The 25,848-nt window shown below is 40.5% G+C and overlaps 1 protein-coding gene across 11 annotated transcripts in view; it reads right to left on the bottom strand.

Annotated features, from left to right (window-relative positions):
• The window catches only part of mast4 (microtubule associated serine/threonine kinase family member 4), a 340,297-nt gene that overhangs the window by 140,790 nt on the left and 173,659 nt on the right, over positions 1 to 25,848 (bottom strand). For 3 of the 11 annotated variants that reach the window (XM_052019259.1, XM_052019260.1, XM_052019261.1), the window contains exons 1-2: positions 13,708 to 13,813; positions 8,384 to 8,464 (exon numbers count right to left, since the gene is read on the bottom strand). The exons of 6 other annotated variants lie outside the window; for them this stretch is intronic. In XM_052019259.1, the coding sequence (XP_051875219.1) occupies positions 8,384 to 8,464; positions 13,708 to 13,754 (128 nt within the window). In that variant the 5' untranslated portion in view covers positions 13,755 to 13,813. Of the gene's footprint in view, positions 1 to 8,383; positions 8,465 to 13,707; positions 13,814 to 25,848 lie in introns of those variants that run through there. 2 more of the 11 variants (XM_052019266.1, XM_052019265.1) reach the window with 2 other exon arrangements.

Below are 25,848 nucleotides of genomic sequence, written 5' to 3'. Positions count from 1 at the left end.
AGCCAGAGCAAGCCAACCTGGTGGAAATATTGTGCCAGGTATAGGATGCAAAGCCACATTCACAGAATGTTTATTCCTACAGCTTAGACTGTCCATCCAGTCTGTCCATCTTGTGAAGATGCATGGATGGGTATTCCATCCACCCCTAAAAAAATATTTTCTTTCTATTCACTGCTGAACGCCAATAGTCTTTCACCAGCCTTTATTAAACTTCCATTCTGCTATGTCCAAGTCCAACCCTGCTCATAATTGATGGAACCAATTCAATGAGGCTATTGCTTTATTACTGACACAATCCATCCAAAACGTTGTCCAGACAATGCAAGTTGATGACTCCCAAACATTGCGTGCGATCACCAAGCAGAGCTCAAGCTCAATGCTAAACAGCTCACATCAGCCACAAAGTGAATCGTGCATGGACCAACAAACATTGCCCAAAAATAAAAGAAAAGCTGCACGTGCTGGCAATCTGAAATAAAAACAGAATGCTGGAAATATGCAGCAGATCAGGCAGCATTGGTAGAGAGAGGTGCAGAGTTAACATTTCAGGTTGATGACTTTTCATCAGAAGAAGGAAAAGACAGAAATCAAGCATGCAGAGAAAGGAGAAGGGGTGCAGGAAACAAATGGAACACCTTTAATAGCATGGAGACTTTCACCCGATTGAGGAAAAGAGTGTTCTGTACACTAGCACAAATTTTCAACCGATTGAGTTGGGTGTTTGAAGATCAAGAGATCATAGCCTACAGGGCAGCCATGATCCTTGTCCTCATACAACCTTCTGAGAAATGGACTATCTACAACAGGCCCTTCAAGGCACCACCAATACTGTCTCCACAAACTCACCACCCCCCCCCACCCCCCAAAATCCATCAGCAGGATGTGAACGCATATTACGAGTTGGGCCGAAGATTATGACCATCCACTCCTAGGACAACATCCCCGACCTTTAGGCCATAAATTCACTCAGTCAGCTCTGTTAGGCAGGATACTTTGTTCACATGACTTATACCAGACCCCCAAAGCCAAACTCTATTCCAAGCCCTGCCAGGTGGACAGAGGAAAATCCTGGAATCCCTGCCCATGACCATTTAAATTGAAGGAAGAGCATCCAGGTTGCATTGAGAACCTCAAGCCTATGCGCCACGAGTGCATTAGAATATAAAAAAAACAGAAGGAGCATACCACCTCTCAAACTATCCACCTGCCTACCCCATCAAAGCATCCCTTGCCCCATTTGTGGCAAAATCAGTCTGTCTGTCCCATATTGGCCTCATCAGTTACCTCAGCAACCAGAGAGCTGGAGTGGAAGCAAGTCATCCTCTACACTGAGAAACTGCCTTTCAACGCAAGAAAAGAGAGAGTGAATGACATGAGTGGTGGTGGTGGCGTCAGCTGAGAAAGGGAGCTGAACACAGATCATTCTAAAGTGACTTCTTTCTTAAGAAGTTTTTGCAAGTCAGTGCACTCACAACATATGGGCTTGAGGTTCTCAATGCAACTCGAATGCTTTTACTTCAATTTCTTAAGAATCTAATCTGATGTAAACTGATGGAAAACATACCTTGATAAATTTAACCCAAGCACTATGGTCTTTATTTAATTCCCACAACAAAGAATAGAGTGCTTAAATATTAACAACATTAAAAGAAATATTAACTCTAATCGCTCATAGAGGAATTTGCAAACTATTTGACTGAATTATGCCTTGGTCCACACAATTTTTAGCAAACCTCTTACTCTGCTAGCTCCTTAGAAACTGACATGATCAGTTATTTCCTGGTTTGCAGTCTGGGTGAACCAGCCAGCTACGCAAAGTTTTCAATCAGGTCCACTGTTACCCAGATTAAACCAGCAAGGCTTCAGCTTCTGAAGCCAGACACATGCCTTAGCTATGTTGGGGAGAGGAGCCTCTTGAGACAGCTACAGAAGTCAGTTCACACCAAGGTCTACAAAACCACTTGCTGCAACAGGCTCAGACCACGAACATTCCATTCCCCCAGGGAAAGCTAAAAACGTTTGCCTGGACCATCCAACTCTTATTGGATCATGCAAATCCATACCCTTTAAGGGATGGATCACAAAATGTTCCAATATGTTGAAGATAATGCTACTCCGGATAACAAACAGTAATAACCATGTCCCAATAGCTACTGAATAATCAGCATTCACTGGACACTAGCCAATTTACCCTCACCTCAGAGCATCTTCCATGATTAGAATTCCTAACCTCAGACCTCCATCCTTCCTACCAATTAGAGTTTGGGTCCAAACACAGAAACTTCATTCACTTCACTTCTTGACTAATCAAAAAGTAAATGGCATGTCACATTCAAGATGGACATAAAATGAAGGTGAACACTCATCCTCTCCATTCAAAACACTTTTAGACAACATAGCTGCCTTAATTATTGAGTCGAACTATCAGGACCAAGGAGCTAGGTGCATGCCTCAAACCTATTCAGTGCAAGTTAGTGGCTGGGAATAAATAAAAACTACCCCTATCAAACTAACCTTCATGAACTCTTGGAAAAACAACCTAGAAAGGCCTTCCTGCAATACTGAGCCACTCAGGCCTGAGGAAGCACAATGCAGGGTTTTGACCCGAAACTTTGACAATTCATTTCCCCCTCAGATGCTGCTCAACCCTCTGCTCCTCCAGCAGATTGTTTGTTGCTCCAGATTGCAGCATCTGCATTCTCTTGTGTTTCCTCTAAGGAAGCATGCATCTTCCTCAAAGATTCTTCTCCCACTTTACCAGACTAACAGTTATCAATTTTGCTTCTCCAAGAATCCCATGCCCTTCAGATATATACTTACAATCCATTTTAACTCCAGCATTTAGGATAGTGATGAAGCTCTTCCCTGTCTGTTTCTGGCAAGCCTTTCAGTGGTTCTCCAGCTGTGTCCCAGGTTTTCAGCTCAGATTCCACAGCTACTCAGCACATTGTAGAAATCAAATGGATCATAAAGAGCTTATTAACAGACTTCTGAAAATCAATGGAGCTGACTTTTGCCTGCCATCCAGTAGTTATCCCCTTTTTCCAAGAATTTAAACCAATTATTTGCACTTTTTTTTCCTCTCCTTTGCTTTGGTTGACTGACTGGTTGACTGAAAATGTCACTGAACCAGCTTCTTTAGATTTAACTAATGGTTTCACTTAGAAATATTAACCTGGCCCTAAAAGACCTGTTAAGGAACACTATATAGTCCCAGCATTTTCCATTTCAAAGTTTCAGCTTTTTAAGCACATTCTTTGTCACCTCACAGTTGCTCTTCATCAAAAATGATCTTCAGTTTTAAGCAAGATCTGACGTCCCGAATGAGTGACAGATACCAAGGAAGCTGGTGATCCTGATGGGTGATTTTTAAAAGAAAATGGCCACTAAAAAGCATTGCGTTCAAATGATGGATCAAAAACTCAAGAACAAATATTTTCATGATTGCAATGGGGATTTTTTTTTAAATCAGTCACAGCATAACAGGATAATGCAATTTCCATTTTTTGTGTTGAAAGATAGAATGTACACAATCTGCAATGTATGATGAACATTTTAGAGTGCATCTTTCTGGAAGCAATTAATTCATCAGCAGTCAGGCACAGACATCACTTCAATTTCAAGAACTGCTCTATACTGCATTATACCCACCCTTCCCCCTCACTGCAATGTTCCCCTCTCAGCAACCATAGCAACTGATCGCCAACCTATCAACAGCAACGCTAGTACACAGTAGGAGTATGAAACAGCACAAAATCACCATTAGTAATTAACCTCCGAAGATAAATCTTGTAAACAGCACTTCCAAACTTCACAGCTGGAAGAAATATTGTCTAACCTTTGTAAGCACCAAAACAGAAAATCTCAGGTCCTTTAACCAGCTTGAAAACAGGATACAAAGTGGGATTGTGGGCAAAATAAGGGGGAGGCAGGAAAAAACAAAGTTACGGAGATTTTTTTTCCCCAGAAGCTATCAGAGAAGGTTTTAACATCTCAACATAGCACCTCCACTGCAAAACTGGAATACGAATTGGATTAAGTGCTCTGGTTAGGCCCAAAGCTCACTAACTAAATTGGACTCAAGAGCGAGGATAATTACCTTAGTCATTCCTTTGGACAAAGACAACTCTCAGCAAACTAGAGTGTGAAAATGGTGTACATCTGTGGTGGTGGAGTGGAAGAAGGTGCAGAAATAAACTAAGTGAAAACTCCTCAAATCAGGCTCCAAATCCTTAATGGTGGAATCTCAAAATGGGAACGTGGACTTTGAAAGTAGTATCCCAGGAGCCAGAAGGCTTCAACAAGACGCAAGCAATGGATGTCCAGGACAACATGACAAAGGGTTCAAGTTGGATAGCTGCACATAGAAATATATTAATACTACAAAACTGAAACTTGCCACGTTGGTTCATGTTGCTGTTTACCCTCCACTGAAGTCAATAACACTAATCTGATGAAAGGTCAGGCAGAATATGTGGGCAGAGAAAATGCTTCAGGTAGTTCCAGCATTCATTGTTTTGTATTATACAAGGAGGATTGGCTTTGGCTTCCAAAATCTAGATCAAATTTTAGTTCCATCTTTTCTAAAATATAACATTAGCCCAGGCAATCATACAGTACATCAGTGATGAGACACAGAGACGTGGGGAGGGGGAGAGTGTAACAGTGGGGTACCCTCAACAAATATAGCGTTGTATCTGCACTAACTCACACTTACTATATAATGTGGACAAAGTAACTAGAACATTGCTGCTTGCTGTTGCTGAATAGCGATGTCAAGGAAAGAGAATTAGGGCTGGTTGTGACTTTCCCATCTATTCTAACTCTCAGCTTTTAAGCTGAGAGTCAGTTTTGCAGAACTTGTCACTATGTCAACATTACCAAAGTTCATGCACAAGATTATAGTATGACAACGTGAACCCACTCTGACCTTGGAGGGCAGGTCTGAAGGCTTTTGGGAGATGTCACTTTGCCTAACTATTAACTTGCAACAATTTGAGGCAGATCCATCTAACAGAAGTTGATGGTATCTGAATGCTGCTGTTGCGTGTAAAGAATACTGCATATGGAATCTGCTAAAATGTACCTCCTTTTCCTCCTGAGAACAGACAATTCAGGTGATGCTGGACTGTGATCATTTGTGAAGGTTATACTTTTCTAAAGGTCATTGTAACAAATTTTTACTTCAGCTGAGGAAATATTCAAACATTTCTGTCACTATATTTCTTAAACTGTTCACCAGATTGATTCCTGGGATGGCCACCTACCCCATGAGAGATGAAGCAGATTGGGCCTGACAGGGTAGATGCAGGGATCACATTTCTACTGGCTGGGGTGTCAAGAACCGGGGCGGGAATTACAATACAAGGGTCAGTCATTCAGGACTGAGATGAACAGAAATTTCTTCAACTGGAGGTCGGCACGGTAGTGTAGCGGTTAGCGCAACGCTATTACAGCGCCAGCAATCGGGGTTCGATTCCCGTCGCTGTCTGTAAGGAGTTTGTGCATTCTCCCGTGTCTTCGTGGGTTTCCTCCGGGTGCTCCGGTTTCCTCCCACATTCTAAAAGACGTACGGGTAGGTTAATTTGGGGGTTTAAAATGGGCGGCGCGGACTCGGGCCAGAAGGGCCTGTTACCACGCAGTAAATAAAATTTAAAATTTAAAAAAGATCTTTAAAATTCTATACTTGAGGGGTATGGAGGCTCAGCTGTTGAGTATATTCAAGAGAATAGATTAAGGGATAAGAGATTAGTACAAGACATTGTCACTAACGTCAAAATAAACTGACCATGATCTGATTTAATGGCAGGACAAGCATGGGGGGCTGAATGGTCTTCAGCCCTTTCTATGGCTTGCATCCTTAAATAAAATGACAGGTTTTGGAAATAAATAGGAAGTAGAGTTGAGGTAACATTAACTTAACTTTTGAAACATGCAAAAAAAAAGATGAGGAAAAAGGCCCTGTGTTTTGTCTTGCTGCTGACATTCCTCTCATTTCTTTTAATCTAATATATACCATTGTGGTGAGCACCAGCAGCTTGCCTATGGGCCTCTGAGCACAGAACCAGTTTTTCCTTTAATCTTTCAAAGTGGCATGTAAAGCCTGCATCTGTGTGGACATGGTGCATTTACTTTCACAGAATAAACAGGAGATAGGACGCAACATTCAGGTCAGCGTGCATGGATAAATAAAGGGTGTCCTTCGTAATCAGTAAGCATACAGGTGACGCCCATCTTATGGTTGTTCAGGTAATAGAAATTTGCCCTTCCAGAATTTACATATCACTACACAAAAATTTGAAAAGTGGAATAAAATTTGCTCTTACAGAATTTATGTCAGGATAAATAAACACAAAATGCAACAAAACACCAAATTTTGTCAATTTTTACTTTTAGTCACTCAATACTGTGGGGCAATAAGATCTGGATGTGTCATCAATGCATTGATTGCGTTGACAGTCACAGCCGTATTCCTCTTTTGCCACACCCGCTCCAGCCCAAGGACATGTGAACAGGCGTCTCCAAGTGTGGTGCTGCCGCCACCCTCTTCACCCGCGAGGCATTTTCTCTGACGTGTTGCATTGTTGGGAGCCGCAATAGCCATGGCCATATCCTTAAAGTATTCCCTCGGCTTTTACTCCATTTCCACCATGTCCCCACGCTTTAACCCATTACTCCCCTAAACTCCTTCTCCCATGAAGCCTGATCCTTGAATTCCATCTCTTTCCCTATTATCCCCACTTCCTAAACCCTTTTGTAATCCACGAGTCTTGCAGGGCAGAGAAAGTACCTCACAGGTGAAGAGCGTGGCAGTGCTGCACTCTACCTGTTCGCACATCCTTGGACTAGAGGAGTGGCAGAGAGACTCAGCTGTGACTGCCAACCCAATGGATACAGTGACATCGTATCTAAATCTTTTGCCCCACAGTTCTGAGTTAGTAAAAATAAAAATCGACAAAATTCATCATTTCTTTCGCACGAGCCTCGTCCATCTCCCAAGTCTGATGCTGGCCTCAGCTGTTAAATAACGGCAGTGGGTGACTTTGTCATTGCTGATAAATTGATGTAATGAGAGAAAAATATCCCATAGGAACTCATCTTTGCTTATCATGTGGGGTTCAAATTACAGGCAATTTGGATGGTTTTCTAGGGATGCAGCCCCTGTACAAGTTTGCACCCACTGCAGCCAATCATAGGTGGATCAGGGAGCAGAGCATTCACATCTGTGTCAAATACTATGAGTAACATTGTTATGAACTTCATCTTTCATTTAATGATTTTAATGTGGAACTAATTTCACTTTCAGCACATGAAAATAAGCAATTCCAACCAATGCAAAAGGACAAGGATAGAACTAATAGTGTAATGCAAGATGTAATCTTCAGCTGAAATGTAGATGTGCTTGGCTTTACTTGTGCATCACCAAAATATTTTGACACAATTGCATGAACGTCCCAACTTCTCAATTACATATTTAAATTTAATCATTGGAATAAAAAATAGTTAGAATCATTAATGGTGACCATGAAGCTACCAGAATATCATAAAAACTCATAGTTCACTAGTGTCCTTCAGTTAAGAAAGTCTGCCATCTTCACCTGCTCTGGCCTTTCTGTGACTCCAGATCAACATTAATGTGATTGACTCTTTATTCCCTCTTCAAAATGGGCCAATAAACCAGTTTGTTCAGGGGGCAATTAAAGATAAACTCTGAACATCAGCCTTTCAAGTGATACCCACAACCAATGGATGAATATATAAAAATATTAAAAAAGGGGAAGGAAGTAACAGTAGTAGGTACAGTATACCAAATGTATTGTGTATTCAACATAGTGGTGAGCACCAGGTTGGTACCATAGTGAATATTTTCAGCCAAACCCACCTGGTGGACAATGATCAGTCACTCATTTAATGCACTACCCAATTACTTTCCTTTATCCTTCAAGTTTCAAATTAAAACCCGGCAAGATATAAAACAGGCAGACAATTTGATCCAGTCAGCTTCCTGCTGGGAGGACTAGCTGACTCTTTTTCCCTGTAGTCACAGACATTACCTCCGAAAAAATAGTCTGGTGGTTAGTCAGAACACTAGACAATTTAGAGAGGGAGGAAAAGACACAGACAACAGATGTGGAAACGAAATTTTATACAGAACAAGCTGCAAATAGAAACAAGACTTATGAAAACAGTCCTAGGAAAATGAAAGACATAACAAAAAGAACAATTGTACAGAGTGAGGAATGTATTTTGGACTTCATTAAATGATGGAGAAAAAGGACCATTTAACATTGGTATAAAACTGCACGTCCTCGCTCAGTGTGCATACAAACATTATCTTCGATCGAACTTTCCTTGGCAGGTCAAAACAGTTTCATCCCCTTACCTCCAAAAGTGAAAAGCATGTAGTGGGCTACATGGACTGCAGGGACTTGTGGGAGTTGGGCTCAAGCTTCTTGGTGTCAGGCTGAAAGTTAAAACGTCACATCTAATCAGAAAACTGGCTGCTCTTTATATCATCCCACAGCGATAGATGGAGAATACAAAAAAGTTGCAGTAATTGACATTGTTAAAAAATATATTTCCTGCTGCAAAATGCATTGGAAAGTGCAGCAGACTAAGCTTGGAATGGTTACCCTCAGCATTTCCTGTAGTGAACTCCTTTAACAATCATGCACATATCTGAGTCTTCTAAAGCATCAGGTCAACTATGTCTACATCCAGCAAGCTGCTTTTTCAAACTTTTTACACACACTGTGGCTAAAGTGTATTCTGCTCAAATAGCAACAAATCTCCAGGTATGGACTGTTCCATTTCAAAATTTTAAATCTAAATGCTACCAGTTAGGCTATATAGATTTCTTAGAAAATATACTGAATATTACCAATCAAGTCCAAAACAGCTGTAATTTCATGGGACAATGTGTTATGACAGAATTTGGCATGCTCAATTTCATCCTTCAAAATAAAGTCACTCTAAAGAGTGTGGTAATCAAGGGATAAAGTAGATAAAAGGAACTGAAATACAGATTGGCCATGATTAAGGTGATTGGCAGGGTAGACTTGAAGAGCTTAATGGCTGACTTCTGTTCCTATGCTCACCCATACCTACAGTCAGTCACCTCTGCAACCTCGCCATGTCAGTGCATCCTCCACGGGGGAGACCCTGATTACTGATATGACCACCTCTGAACATTTCTTCATCTCAACTATCACTAGTCCTAACCTCTCACTTCTAATAGCTCTACTGAAGACAACAAATCTCCCTTAAACCTTTACTAACCCACTTTAAAATCACAGGTTCTTACACCAACAAGACCACTTAGCTATAGTTGATCTGGCCAATGACTAGCTGGTCTGTTTAAAAGTTCTCCGATATTCTAGATTGTTCCTCGATAAAGGTTCCACACCTTAGGTCCATTAAGTCCCCGGGGCTTCAGGTATTACAGGAGCAGGGAGGTGACCAGTCAAGTGATTCACTGTTAGAGCTATCTCCATCACTAATGTCTCCTCAACGAAATCCTGCCATCATACCAGGACTACGGAGGCAAGAACACTCTACCCTCAAGCATACTCCCTGCAAAGTTAAACACTGCTATTGTCCATTCTAAAATCCAACCCTTTTTCCATTTGCCTTCTTCCATATGCACCCAGTCTCCAACAGCCCTTTCCTTTCAGGATCAGGAATTGTGACCTCACCTCCCCGTGACCTTAGCCTAACTCTTTGCCTGCAGCCTCTGCGTGTCTCCTCCTGTTCCCTTCAGCCCTCTGATTCGAAACTTCTCTCTACCCCTAACATGAGCATTCCACAGAAATACACTATTCAACTCCATTACTCTCCCAATCGTTAAAAGCATTCTTAAACAAGCACTTTGTCAACAAAACTTTCAGTACTTTCCCCTGACAGTACTAATTCTGCCCATTTAGTTATGCCATTTATCGATATGTTCTTTCCCTAACCTCCTTCCCTCCCCCAACTCTCAGCAAGTTAAAACACATTTGATCTCAAAGTGAATATAAATACAAATTGCTGTTTTGAAACCCTATCATCAACCTTAACTGTGGAGGGTTGCAAAAAGTAATCAAAATGCCAGTGAAACTCAGAATATTAATTAAAAAATGGAAAAATTTCAGTAAATCAGTTGCTGTATCAATACCACTCACTAGCACTATGAAAATTGGTATTAAATAGCTACATTCCTAGGGACTTAAAACCATTCACTAAAATGCAACAAATACACACTAACTCAGGTAAAGGAAAAAATAAGTAGAGCAATCAGAAGCATTTTAAAAAGTTAGTCATTTTCACAACAGAAAAATTAATCATTGTGAATTACAACAAACTCATAAAAATTTATTGTTAGCATTATTTATCACAAGACAAGAAAACTTTCTTACAAGTTAATGGCTGCTGCAACCATTACGGTCCAGCACTTAGATACTTAGAATTCTAATTTTAAACAGGAGCATGTGATAATAGGTTACTGCATCTGATGGAAATATTTTCCATTCAGTAGGTGCTAAGAGGCAGAATTATTTTCTTTCTTTCACATCCTGCAAAGCTCAACCTCATTTTTGTTTTAATTCACATGCTTTGTCTATTTTTCACTTGCAATTTAATTGGCAGATTGAATCCCACGGTAAGAGGACTGTCCTACAAGGGAATGAGTAGCAATGATCAACACTGCCTACAGTTTAGAAGAATGAGAGGCAATCTCCCCAAAATGAATAAAGTTCTTCAAGGGCCGACGGGGTAGATCTCGGATCGACCATTTTCCCTGTTTCCCTCAAACTAGGGTACACAAGCGTCAGAATTAGGGATTGGAGGTTCAGGATAGAAAATGTTTTAATTTTTGGCATTCTCCCCCCTAGAGGTCGGTACCTCTCAGTTAATGAGCATTTTCGAAACTGAGAAACAGATCTTTGGCCAGTACTGCTCCAATTCTGATAAAACAAATTTGAAGTAAAAAGTTCAGTCATGGACCTCATGGCCTACTCAAACTTTTAATTCCTACAGAATTGAGATAATTTATTCCAGCTTTTAGGAAATATTTAAGCAACTTAAACTATGCAAAATACACACAAGGAGACATAATGGGGCACTGCAGCATTGTACAGTGATATTAGTTTACATGGATAATTTCTCATGGGTTTCCTGTCTTGACTGTACCAGCATGTGCAAGGCTCAATTTGAGGTGAGGCACTTCTTGAAAGAAAAGTAAGCCACTTTGGATGCTTTACCATGCCTCTTTTATTCAAACTAATAGCTGCAAGTAGAGTTCATTCCCACACCCTGTAACATAAAATAGGTGCTTGCAGCCAAAAATGAGATTAATTAAGAGTACATTTTTGTAATAAATGTGCTTTTATTAGATTTTCTATTATATTTCTCCAGTTAATTGGAATTGTACCATATAGATAACAGAAATTTGTCTTCTGGTTGTGCATCATCTAATTCATTTCTGGATTACAACAATTAAAATTTAAACTTAATAGCAACGTCTCTGTTATACTGTATCTCAGGGAAATTTTGAGATACAAACAAAATACTTCCAGTCATCTGGGCCTCTTCTACTCATTAAAGGCAATATTTGACATTTTCCTTTTTATTTGATTAGATGTCAAAAAATGAACCAAGCATTAAGAATAATATTTTCTAATGTTTATTATTAAATAAAGGTTATGAGAATATAATTTTAGATCCCGCTATTTATTTTAGATTGGCCAGAACAATGGTGCTAAATGGAAGACCACAGCAGAAATATTGTGGGTTTTTATAACATTATTCCAGAGACATAGGGATTGCAAGTCTACCAATTAAGATGTAATTAAACACAGTAAACAGTTATTGAAATGTCATCCTTCCTCATTTAAGAAAGCTTCACGTCAAACTCAAGTGAAGATGTTATCTGGTGCTTTGAATTATACCTGAAAAAAGACCAGAACTAATTCGACCAATTTTATTTCCTTCCCCGAATCACAATTGGATGCTTACAGCATCAACAGAGAGTACAAGATGAAGATACTGGGAAAAGTGTGTGGTGGCCAGAAAAATTGACAACATCTGTGTTGGAAACACAAAGCAGAATAGATCAACTAATACAATATCTGAAAATCTTAATTCAATAACGTGCAGCATTAGCAGACAGGCAACATGCTGATATGAAGCAAATTAATTTCATATCTGTGCATTTCAAAATTAGATTCTCTTTAACAGATTTATTCTTGGGTCATATAGTCATTTAATGACCTTCAATGTCCTGATCAATGGAATCTAGACATATGCACTGCATCAGAGGAAATTTCAAATATTATGGATTGCCTTCTTACCGTGCTCTGTAAATGAACTGGTTAAGTGTGAGGGGGATGGGATATATTGTGCAATGCTCAAGTTGTCCTGAGCAAGCTACTGAAAGCATTAAAATATGAACTTAATCATGGTGCAAGAATACTAATGAATTGCACCAAGCTGTTTGGCAATTCAAAATTACTTGAAATATGTATTTCAATTTAAGATTGTTGTTCTTTTATCAGATCGCAATGAGACAGGCTGCCTAGTCATGGGAAATGGGATCACCCAAACCACCTTGACCCATTTTCCACCTTAAAAGATAGGCCACATTCCCATCAGCTCAACCTCCAGATGTTATTCTGATTTAAAGATTCATTAAAAGTGGGAACTAAATCTGGGTTCCAGTACAAATGTCTAACATTTTATAAATTGAAAAATATATCCTTTGCTTTCAAAATACCTGCATAAGTGGAAAAGCAGCCAGGATGTTAATCAGACAGTTCTGTTGACACAGTGCTTTGGTAGACTGGTATGTTGCACCATACAGAGAAGGTGGTTCTCCCCCATGTGGTGAGTTCCCATTTTAGCCAGGCTAACTAGGGCACTTCTTCCCCCAGGGGTTTGGAGGAAAATCAGTCTGAGAGTACCTCAACCCATAGTCACCTCCCGGACTTCGTAGATACTGCTTTCACGGTTAGATTGGCACAAATCTGGAACCTAGTTGTTTTTTTTCACCCTCCTTATAATTTTTGGATACAGAATACTGGGGAAGGAGTAAAATGGGGCTGAGGATCTTAAATAATTTTAAAAGCAAAATGAAGTGTCTTCTTTTATGCATGTGTACAATTGCTCTTTAGTTTTACAACTTGCAGTGATCTGCGTTATCAACATTAAGTACTTAATTATGCCTATATTTGTGGCAATGACAATTGCTGTCAAATTTTAACATTTAGCCTTAAACATGTATGATACAGATATATTAATGTTATTCTATTTCAAATTCTCCTGTCTCTTAATTTCTCAGTATGCTTTTCATCAGCAATGCTCTGCTGCTTGTCAAATTCTGAGGGATTGGAAGTGATTTGAGTGACATTGCATTCTGCATTAGCAAATAACTGCAGGGTCTATTTGATCATGGAATGAAGATACGCTAATTTACTATGTGCCGGCAAGATTTATTTTGCACCCCCAACAAGGTTTCTTTTCCTTTCAACAGTGAGGTGCTGATTATGCGACTGCCTGTCATACAAGTCTGCAGAGCAGTGGCGTAAAGCAGATACAGTAATTATTCATAGCTACAGTATCTACAAACCAGGTCTTCTTAAACCTCAGAGTAAAATAAAGCAACTGCTAGCACACAGCCACAGAAATATCAAACCCAGAATCATTCAATATCATTTATTAAACAGAAATACTTACTCCAAGGTCAGCCCTGGAATTCGGAGTCTTTCCCGTTGGGCTTTCATGGCTGCTGTTTGTTACCACACTGTATTGTAACCATTACAAAATCACTGCCAGCATCCTGGTGCTGACAGGGAGCCAAAATGAACCTCTCTAAAAGGAACGGACTAAATCCCTCTTGGGGAGGGGGGACTAGTTTTGGGTTCTTCCACCACCAGGAGTCACGACAGCAAAATCAGCTGACCACATCATACCAAATACAAATCATTAGGACTGAAAATGTTTCAGCCAAACAAAATTAAATTAGAAGAGCCACTATTGTGTTACACACAGTGACATCATTTGCTTCATCTTCTGAGTATTAATAACAGATGTGTCACAAATACCAGTCTTTCCCTACACAAACACTACGCACTTCAACCAACCACATTAAAACCCCTCTTCATTTCAATGCAGTTTCAAAATACCAAGGTGAACACTTGTTACACACTTTCAAAATATCTTTTTACTCGACAAACTATTCAACACACAGAATTAACTACATATGTTGTTTAAATAAAATGCTTTGTGATCTTACAGGCTTTTCCAAACTAAATTTAACTGACTGCCCAGAGCAAAGCACAGGCTCACAAGCTGATGCTGCAGTTACATAGCACAAATGGATGAAATTTTATTTATCAAACAGATCCTTTATATCAGTTGAGCTTTCATTATTCTTGGATTAATCAGTCATTCAACACTCTACCAGTTACGCAAATAATTTTTGGTTACTCAAATAATTTTAAGAGGTTCACTGTTCTGTGCTTAAACTTTTTTTAAAAAAATTGGGGCATACATTATAGCCAAGTTTATCCAGTATAGCACAGCTCTGACAAAAATCTGAAAATACAGACAATTGCTTAGTTTTGCTGCCAATAAAATGCAGAACAGTTCTAATCCAGGCCAACATCTGCCCATCAGTCTATTCTCATTCATCAGTGACGAGATGGAAGGAGTCATCAATAGTGCCTACAAGTTGCACTTACTCACCAAATAACCTGCCCACCAACATTCAGTTCAGATGCCACTAGGACCACTTGGCTCCTTGGGCCAAACACAGACAAAATAAAAAGCCTAATTCCATGGGTGACACATGTGCCATGCCATCAAGGCATTTAGTTAAGTTTACCACCGATTAGCCTTCGTATAACATGAAGTGGAGAGGAAACAAAGAGAACTAGCTGTGTCATACCTACTACACTGAAAAATTATTGTGGTTTTGTAGGCTAATCAAGACCAGATTAGTAATCCACAGGTCTAGACTAACAATCCAGAGATAAATTCCAATTCCATCACAATATCTTTAATTACTTAAGTAATCTAGAATTTTAAAAAATTTCAATATTATGACCATAAAATGACCGAATTGAAAAAAATATTTAATGTCCTCAGGGAAGGAACTATGCTGTCCTCAGCTGGGTTTATCTCTAAACCCAGCAACATGGTTGACCCTTAAGTGTCCTCTGAAATGGTCTACTAAGGCACAGGGATGGCCAATAAATGCTGGTGTTAGCCTTAAATAAATTGAGATAAAGTTCCTGGCCCAATCATCTCCAATTGCTTTAACAATGACTTAATTCAATTGCAAAGATGGTTGTAGGCTGTACACTGATGACTGTGGCATGGTGGTGCATTAGTTAGTGCTGCTGCCTCAGTTCCAGGGAACCAGGTTCAATCCTGTGTGGGATGTGCATGTTCTTTCCCTGACTGCGTGGGTTTCCATTGGGTGCACCAGTACTCAAGGAATAGCACTCAAGGGATTTAAGAACTGGATGGAGAGGGATGGAGGGATGTAACCGCAGAGGCCCAGTAAATCGTTCCTACACTACTCAGCCTATTAAGGATATTTTTTAAGAAAACAAACTTACCTTAGACAAGTAAAGTACAAATTGCCTGATAAGTTTAGTTGACCAGTTGGTGGATACAAGAACAGGTTAAAATGTCTCAGGGATCTCAATGTCTGCATCTGCTAGGAGAAATGCACCAACATCAAAACCAGCAGCTTTAAGATGGGCCACTCTATTTTAACTTCTCCCCTATTCCTATCTTGGCAAAGTCAAAATTCAACCTTGAATTGTTTTTTCAAATTCCTTTCACTCATGTAGTTTACCTGATCTTAGTATTGACAAATATGCCACTCAGTTATACTGAACAGAAGGATAAAAGGGAACAGGCCACCCATCACCAATCTAAGAACTGCACTCAGGCATGATAAAGGCATACCAGCCGAGGTAATCCCACAAATCTTTCATGCAATCACCTGGGGGTGTGCCTGATATGTGTCAGTCTCACAGATAAATCCAGTAACATCCTGGTATAAACAGTCAAGGAATCACAACTTTCAGCCAATGATGCATTTCTTCACCACAATCCCCAAGCATGTCCTGTCCTACCAGAGCAGTGGGTCTTCCACACCCCATTGAGGAGCATGGGGTACGCCAAGAAAGGCAATGGGCCCATCTAAAAATGAGGTGCCTACCTGAAGCTGCAGCACAGGACTACCACAGTGGAAACAAATGAGCATACCTCACCAACAGATGAGATCAAAGCTCTGCAGTCCCACTGCACAGTCATGAATGGTAGCAAACAATTAAACAACTTAAGGTAGGAGAGAACTCCAAAATTCCCAGCCTCAACATGGCACAGACACGTGTTCACAAGACTGAAATGTCTGCAACTATCTTCAGACAGAAGTACCCAGTGCAAGTTAAATCTCAGCCACCTGTCAACTTTATTCCATCACAGAAGTCAGTGTTCAGCCATTCCAATTCACTCTGCATGGTGTTAAGTAATGGTTGCTGCACCCAGTTCACTCAAAGGCAGCAGGGCCCAATAACACCCTTGCTTTTTGTGTTTAGACATGTGTTCCACAACTAGCCACAACCCTAGCCAAGCTGCTCCCATATAGTTCAGGTCCAACAAGTAGTTAAAAAGGCAAAAGACATCTTGGCCTCTATTGAAAGGGGTTTGGAGTTTAAAAATTGAGAGGTTTTATTACATTTGTATAGGGTGTTGGCAAGGCCTATGCATAATTTTTATCCCTTTACTAAAGGATATAGTAGCATTGGAGGCAGTTCAAATGAGGTTCACCAGGCTCATTCCTGAGATCAGAGGCTTATCCTATCAAGAGATGCTAAACAGTTTGGGTGTGTATTCTTTGGAGTTTAGAAGAATGAGGTGATCTATCGAAAGATACAAGATCCCAAGGGGGCATGACAGAGTAGACGTTGAGAATCATAAACAAAGTGACATAGTTAACAGGGGACAATCATTTCAAACAGATGTGTGTAGAAATTTCTTTTTGAAGAGGATGGTGAAGCTCTCGAATCCTCTACCCTGAAGGATTGTGGAGGCTAGATCTTTAGAGGTATTTAAGGTGGAAACAGATAAAAGTTTAAAAGATCAGGAAATTGAGGGCCATGAGGAACTGGCACAGAAGCAGCATTGAGGCCAGCATAGCTCATATTGAATAGTAAGGCAGGCTGAAGGGGCCAAGTGGCCTAGTCCTGCTCCTATTTTCTTTTGTTCTTGTGTTCTAGCTTGCGTAAGAGATGTGAACACTGTACAAATCAAAAGGGGAACTTAAGGTGGATCAGAAGTCCAGTGAATCTGATAGTGCAGATCAACTAAACCAGCAAAATCAACTGAACACATTATCCAGTGTGAGCAAAGGCCATTTGACCCAGCATAAAAATCATGCACAACAGTATGCTGCATTTGATGAAGTTGAATATGGGTTGAATGGGTGAGTGCTTTGCTTGAGAGGTCGCAATGATATGGTTTGGGGTTCGGGGGGGGGGGGGGTGGTAGGAGGAATAATTCTACATGGTTGTCTTCAAATTATAAGATTTCATTCATCTTTTGAGCTGTAACACACTTGTATACTTTGAACAGAACCCACGGTACAGAGCATTTTCATAAAAGTGAATGGAACTCTCCAGACATCCATATTTAAAAGGAAAATGAAAGCTTTTTAAATGATGTTTAAATTAATTATTAGGCAGTGAACATAAGACAAAGTTGTACATGAATTATAAAATCAAACTAAATGTCTCTGATACAAACACCAGAATGCTCCTGATGTCCTACTTACTAATACAGCACGTTCACAACATAAACCAGGCGGCCCCAGTTATGATACCAGCTGTTAGAAGACTTGCTCAAAGAATGCTACAAGTGGCTTCAGAGCCTCAAGTTCAAAAAGGTGGGGGGGGGGGGGGGGCCGGGGAAAGGGGAAGAGAAAAAAAAAAAATCACTGTTCAAATTCTCCCTAATAATTCCTGCAAGGGAGCACACGTTTCCATATGCTGGTTCAGGATGTGGAAAGACTTGCTGCTGAAAATTCAAAACCTGCAGATGCTGGAAATCTGAAACAAAAACAGAAAGTGCTGGAAGCACTAAATAGGTTGGGCAGCATCCATGGAATGAGAATCAAAGTTGTTTCAGGTTGAAGACCTTCTTCAGAACTCAGAGGCATCAACCCTGTTTCTCATTCCAGAGTCTGCCTGACATACTGAGTGCTTTCAGATTTCCAGTTTTTATTAAAGACTTTGGGTGAATACTCCCTTATGGAAACACACTCTACCAACACGAAGTCCAGCCAGTTGGTTGAGATGCTGAAGGGTGCATGAATACCTGCTCCGGATGTTAATTCCTTCAGAGGAAAAGGGGTGACAAGTAGAGGAAACCAGAAGAAATTTTCAAAAGGAGAAACTTCAAGACTCAGAACAAAATGGGAAGCAGTAACACTACCCTGCCTACCTTACACTCCTCACCACCAGTATATGTTCAAAGTGTATTGGTCATGAAAAATCCAACCTCTTCAGTTACTAAAAAAGTCCACAAACTGCTTGCTTTGAGATACAAATGATACATTTGTAATAAACTGCCGGCCATACAGAACTTCACAACATTCACAAAAATAATCAACTGCAATTCTAGATATTGTTTTATTTTCTTCTCTTGTTTCCCTTTTCATTTGCTAGGTTGGAAATAAATCGCAGCTCTATAACAAAAACACAGGCAAGTAATTTGCAAATCGCGAAGGTTGTGATGTGCTAAAATGTCATGATAAATTCTTCCAGTTCTGACATCTCTCTCTATTTCTCTAACTAAAATTGCTTAATGCACTCTAAAACTGAAGTGACTATAAACCGTTCCAAAGATGGGTAATTGCAAGCATCAATCAGGTGTTCCTAGAATTCCCAAAGGCTGAAAAACTGATCAGTGGGCTCCAAGATTGCATGCATCTGGGCAAAGTAAAAGAAATAGAGCAGAAAGAGGCAATCCATTAAAAAAAACTAAAACACTTCTTTCTTTTAAGCAGTGCATTTATTAACCAGCACATCAAAAGCACAATTGTAAAATTCCATAAACTACAAGTTTACACCAACTGCATCGATAAATAGTTTATGCATTGCACATTTTTCAGTCACTGCTGTATGGTGATGATTATTCCCACCTTTTGGAAATCTTTGCCCCACTCATAATAAATGAAGGCAATAATGATACCAATAAATAGATAACATCCATTAGAAAGTACTCCCTGCAAATGTGATTATAAATTTGAAAGAAACTTTAATCATCAACACATTATCAAGTCAGACTAGCATATACACAGCATAGTAACCAGCACATTTGACAATTTTTTTTTGACAGAATGTGGTTGATAACACACTGCAAAATATTAAAATGTACTTAAGGAGACTATATTTCATGAGTTAGATAACTGGTGCACACAAAATTAGGATAAGCACGGCAGCTTTCAGTCAGCTAATACCATCACTGTACAAGACAGCTATCACCATTCCAGTGGTATATTAGCAATTTGAAATCCCCATACTGGAGCCATCAGACACTTGCATTTAAACTTGTATAACAGCAGATGGAAAATTGACAGCATTACTGAGCAACCACCTTCACCTTGCTGCAGTAAGAAAGCCATCAATCTAACTTCTGAAAGTCTCATCTTTAACTGCCATTCAAGCCAAAAAATGCTGGAAATATTCAAAGGTCAGATTAAAGAATTATAGTTTCATGTTGAGGACCTTTCATCATATGAAGTGTTATCTCTGTTTCACTCTCCAGAGGTGCTGCCTGGCTTGCTGTTTATTTCCAGTGTTTTTATTTCAGATTTCTAACATTCTGCAGCCTTATATTTGTAACCTTTAACCAGCACCTCCTAATGGCAATGTTTTCTCTTTAAATTTTAAAAAAAACAGACTGTAAATTCTATCGCTTGCTAAAATAAAATCAAGTATCTTGGTCTAGTTTCAGCTGACATTTTCTTTAATTCCAATCATAATGCATAAGGAACTGAAAGCTCAGGTGCCCAAGTCTACATCAAAACGATATTGTCAAGCTTCACTGCCTACTATTTTATTCAATTTTCAGAGTGTGGACATCACTGGCAAGGCCAGCATTTATTGCCCATTCCTAAATGGCTTTGAGAAAGTGCCACAAGTCAGGTTACTCCCACTCTGCTGCTGGGTAGGGATTTTCAGGATTTAGATCCAGTGAACACGAAGGACTGGCAATTTTCTTCCAAGTCAGGATGTTGCATGAACAGAATGTGCCTGCTACCTTTTTGGTGGTAAATGTCACGGATTTGGGAGGTGCTGTCTCTGAGGTTTAAGTGTCATAACCATAACTAAAGCAATCTTTTGAATTAATTTTTTTTTTAAATAGATAGCCTGAATTCCAAGTCATCCCAAATTGTTTCAGATCAAACAAGTTATGGAATGAATCAGTTTGAATCTTGTAGGTTTAGGACAGACTTGAAAGACATATGAGAAGGAAAACACTGTTTATATAAAAGGTTATTTCAAAATAATAGAGGTTTCATTTCATGGTAGAGGAGGATACAATTACAGCATTTAAAAGACATTTGGACAGGTAGATGGATAGGAAAGATTTAGAGGGATATGGACCAAATGCAGGCAAATGGGACTAGCTCAGCTGAGCAACTTGGTTAGCGTGGACGAGTTGCACCAAAGGGCCTGTTTTCCATGCTATATAGCTCTATGACACAATAACTTTAAACAGCCAGACAGTACAATTTCCAATATACATGTTAGATACATTACAGTTTGCTCATTGTTCCCACCACAACCCCCATGGATCAATCTCTGGCATTCTATTCTTCCTCACCTACAGACTGTGATGCTCACCATCCAAAGACAAGAGATTAGTTTTGACATGTCTGCCCTACCTCACAAACACTGTTCTTAAACCCTCCATTCTGCTCACATCCGAAATGCAGTCAAGCTGCACGTTATGGTAAGGACTGCTTTCAATTCAACAATGACAGGACCAGAAATATCATCCATATCCCTCACAAATTAGCCACCATTTCCATTCCACTTCTGTGTGTTCCTGGGCATTATAAAATTATTCGCCTTGCAATCCAACTGCCTTAACTTGCCAAAGCTTCCTTGACACAACCTTGCAGGGGGAGGGGATCCAGAATGAGAGAGAGGATAGCGAGATGGAGGGTAGAGGACAGGTAGGAACTACACAATTTTAGAACAATACGATTGGAGAGAGGAGAAATGGGTTAAATATCCTATATCTGAATGCACGGAGTGTCAGGAATAAGGTAGGCGAGCTTGAAGCTCAGATACGAATGGATAAGTATGATGTTGTTGGGATAACGGAGACATGGCTGCAGGGAGATCAGACCTGGGAAATGAATTTTCAAGGGTATACATGCTATCGTAAGGACAGGAAGGTGGGCAGAGGGGGTGGGGTGGCCCTGTTGGTGAGGAATGAGATTCAGTCCCTTGCAAGGGGGGACATTGAATCAGGAGAAGTAGAGTCAGTGTGGATAGAACTGAGGAACTGTAAGGGCAAAAAGACCCTAATGGGTGTTATCTACAGGCCTCCGAATGGTGGCATGGATATTGGGTGCAAGCTGAATAGTGAGTTAATGTTGGCATGTGGCAAGGGTAATGTCACAGTAGTTATGGGGGATTTCAATATGCAAGTGGACTGGGAAAATCAGGCTGGTACTGGACCCCAGGAAAGGGAGTTTATAGAGTGCCTCCGGGATGCATTCTTGGAGCAGCTGGTACGAGAGCCGACCAGGGAAAGGGCTATTCTGGATTTAGTGCTGTGTAATGAGCAGGATTTGATAAGAGAACTCGAAGTAAAGGAGCCATTGGGAGGTAGTGACCATAACATAAGTTTTTATCTGCAATTGGAGAGGGAAAAGGGCAAATCAGAAGGGTCAATTTTGCAGTTGAACAAAGGAGACTATGGAGCCATGAGGGAGGAGCTGGCTAAAGTTGACTGGGCGGGCATCCTAGCAGAATTGTCAGTGGAACAGCAATGGCAGGTATTCTTGGGAATAATGCACAAGGTGCAGGATCAGTTTATTCCCCAGAGAAGGAAAGACTCAAAGAGGGGAAAGGGGCCACCGTGGCTGACAAAGGAAGTCAGAGATAGCATTGTGTTAAAAAGGAAGAAGCACGGCAGAGCCAAGCTGAGTGGGAAGATAGAAGATTGGGAAATTTTTAAGGTGCAGCAGAATTTAACTAAAAAGGTAATTCGGGAAGAAAAAATGAGGTACGAAGACAAGCTAGCCAGGAATATTAAGGAGGATAGCAAAAGCTTTTTTTTTTTAGGTATGTGAAGGGAAAGAAGTTAGTTAGGAACAATGTTGGGCCCTTGAAGACCGAATCGGGTGAAATTATTACGGGAAACAGGGAGATGGCAGTCAAATTTAATAAGTACTTTGGATCTGTCTTCACGGGGGAAAGACGTAAGAAATCTCCCAGAGGTAAGGATGGACAAAAGGCAGAGGGTGACAGAGGAACTGAAGTGGATTGACATTAGGAAAGAAATGGTGATGGGTAGACTAATGGGGCTGAAGACTGACAAATCCCCAGGTCCAGATGGTCTGCATCCCAGGGTACTAAAGGAGGTGGCTCTAGAAATTGTGGATGCATTGGTGATCATTTTCCGATGTTCCTTAGATTCGGGGTCCATTCCTGAGGATTGGAGAATGGCTAATGTTATCCCACTTTTTAAGAAAGGAGGGAGAGAGAAAACGGGGAACTATCATCCAGTTAGCCTAACATCTGTGGTGGGAAGATGCTAGAGTCCATTATTAAGGATGAAATAGTGGCATATTTGGATAGCAATGATAGGATTGGGTCGAGTCAACATGGATTTACTAAGGGCAAATCATGCTTGACTAATCTACTGGAGTTTTTTTTTTGAGGGTGTGACCAGGAAAATAGACGAGGGAAGTTCAGTGGACGTTGTATACCTCGACTTTCAGAAGGCATTCGATAAAGTGCCGCACAGGAGATTGGTGGGTAAAATTAGGGCTCATGGAATTGGGGGGCGGGTATTAACATGGATAGAAAACTGGTTGGCGGATAGGAAACAAAGGGTAGGGGTGAATGGATGTTTCTCAGAATGGCAGGCCGTGACTAGTGGGGTGCCACAGGGCTTGGTGCTGGGACCGCAGCTGTTTACGATCTATGTTGATGATTTAGATGAAGGCATCGTGAATAACATTAGCAAGTTTGCTGATGATACAAAGTTGGGTGGCAGTGCGACATGTGAAGAGGAAGTTAGGAGAATTCAAGGTGATTTGGATAGGTTGGGTAAGTGGGCAGATACTTGGCAGATGAAGTTTAATGTGGATAAGTGTGAGGTTATCCACTTTGGGAGCAGGAACAGGAAGGCGGATAATTATCTGAATGGTGTGGAGTTAGGTAAGGGGGAAATACAAAGGGATCTAGGAGTCCTTGTTCATCAGTCACTGAAAGTGAATGAGCAAGTGCAGCAGGCAGTGATGAAGGCTAATGGAATGTTGGCCTGTATTACAAGAGGAATTGAGTACAAAAGCAAAGAGATTCTTTTGCATTTGTACAGGGCCCTGGTGAAACCACTCCTTGAGTATTGTGTACAGTTTTGGTCTCCAGGGTTAAGGAAGGATATCCTGGCAATAGAGGGTGTGCAGCGTAGGTTTACGAGGTTAATTCCGGGGATGTTGGGAGTGTCTTATGCCGAGAGGTTGGAGAGACTGGGATTGTACACGCTGGAATTGAGAAGATTGAGAGGGGATCTGATTGAAACATACAGGATTATTAAGGAATTGGACAAGGTAGAGACAGGAAATATGTTCCAGATGTTGGGGAAGTCCAGGACCAGGGGGCATGATTTAAGAATAAGGGCTAGGCCATTTAGGACAGAGGGGAGGAAAAACTTCTTCTGCCAGAGAGTTGTGAATTTGTGGAATGCACTGCCTCAGAGGGCAATGGAGGCCAATTCTCTGGGCACTTTCAAGAAGGAGCTAGATAGGTTTCTTATAGATAGGGGAATCAAGGGATATGGGGACAAGGCAGGAACAGGATATTGATTGTTGAGGATCAGCCATGATCTCAAAATGGCAGTGCAGACTCGAAGGGCCGAATGGTCTACTTCTGCTCCTATTGTCTATTCACCTTCCAGAAAAACCAAGGGCAGCAGGTACATGGGAATATCACCACCTACAAGATCTTCTGCCACTCATTCATCATCCAAACTTGGAAACATACTCCTGTCCCTTTATCACCACTTTCACAGTGTGTGGGACACCTCCCTACCCAACATCAACATGGGATACCTTCACCAAAGCTGCAGTGGTTCAAAGAGGAGGGTCACCACCATCTTCAGAGGTGGTAAGGATCAGATAATAAATGCTGACCTTGACACAGCACCCACAACCAGAAAATTAATACAAAGAAAATGTAGTTATCCACCACCTTACACTTGAAAAATGGTTATTTTGAGCTAATGGTTGGTATTAATGGTGAAAAGTCTGAACCCAATATGGTTGCAACAGTAGGTTGTTGATCTTTGATACAAATACATTCATGCTGGTAGATGTGCTATTCTAGTGAAGAAACGTTCACCTTTTAAACCAGTCAGAAAGATAACCACATTCTGGAGACATAGCAATTAACATGGTGGACCACAGAGACCAACTATTACAGACACAAGCAATCTGAAAATGGAATGGAATTCAATTTATTGCATTTAGTACTAAAAATGCCAAACAAAATGAGGCACCTAATGCACCAAAAGTTACTTTTAATGTAAACCATTAATCAAAACCCTCTTTTCTAATACAAAGGCAAAAAGCAAAAAAAAGTTACTGTATGGGATTGGTATCCATTTTATTAGTTTGCATATTACAAAATAATTTCCAACACTTTACAGAACTGTGTTAGTTGCAACAAATGCAACATTAATACATCAGTGCGGGTGATAGATATGAATATTTTAATAACTTAGCAAAATGTGGGAAAGATCCCCCCCCCCCCCCCCACTTAGTGGCGTTTCCAAACCACTTTTAGCAAAACAGTAAATTTTACACAGTCAATTTACAATAGATTTTATTTCGTAGGTGGGAGGACCACATGTCTGGCTTTGAAGCAGACAGTTGGTTTCCTGGGCAAGAGGACTGATCAGCTGAGAGGACTGATAACCAAAAGCCAGATAACAAAATGTTTCTAAAAAAAAAACACAGCATGACCCATCAACCAAGGGGTTATTGCACCCACAGTGATCTATTTTAATTAAAATAAATATAGATAACAAATATGAACCAGAGTAGGCCATTCACCTTCTCAAACGTCTTCTGCCATTTAATGAGATCATGGTTGACCTGTGGCCTCATTCCATGTCCCCTTCTTTGGCTACAGCTCTTGGTTAACAAAATCTCAGTCCTGGAACTGAAATAACAATTAGCCTAGTGTCATGTACCATTTGCGGAGGAGAATTCTGCAAAGCAGACATTTCACCTTCATGCCTCTTAACTGCAACTCCAAGGTTCAGCCTCCCTAATTAGCAGACATGTGTTTTCTATATTTTATTCCATGTTTCCTCAAACCAAAGGTAGTCATTCTGCCTACCGAGTAAATGCCAGCTCACAGAACAAACCCATTTCCTTCACTAAGTTTCCCTACCATTCATTCTGTCCACAATTCTCCTACGGGCCTGCACAAGTGGTAATTAACTGTGACCAATAAATCTACCAACCCACACATTATTGGGATGTGGAAGGAGACAGGAGCACCCAAGGTAACCCACATGGTCACAGAGAGAACAGCAAACTATAAACAG

This window comes from Pristis pectinata, chromosome 7, assembly GCF_009764475.1.
Source record: "Pristis pectinata isolate sPriPec2 chromosome 7, sPriPec2.1.pri, whole genome shotgun sequence".
Taxonomy (NCBI): Eukaryota; Metazoa; Chordata; class Chondrichthyes; order Rhinopristiformes; family Pristidae; genus Pristis; species Pristis pectinata.
The sequence above is the reverse complement of the archived record's forward strand: the minus strand, read 5'-3'. Positions and strand labels throughout refer to the sequence as shown.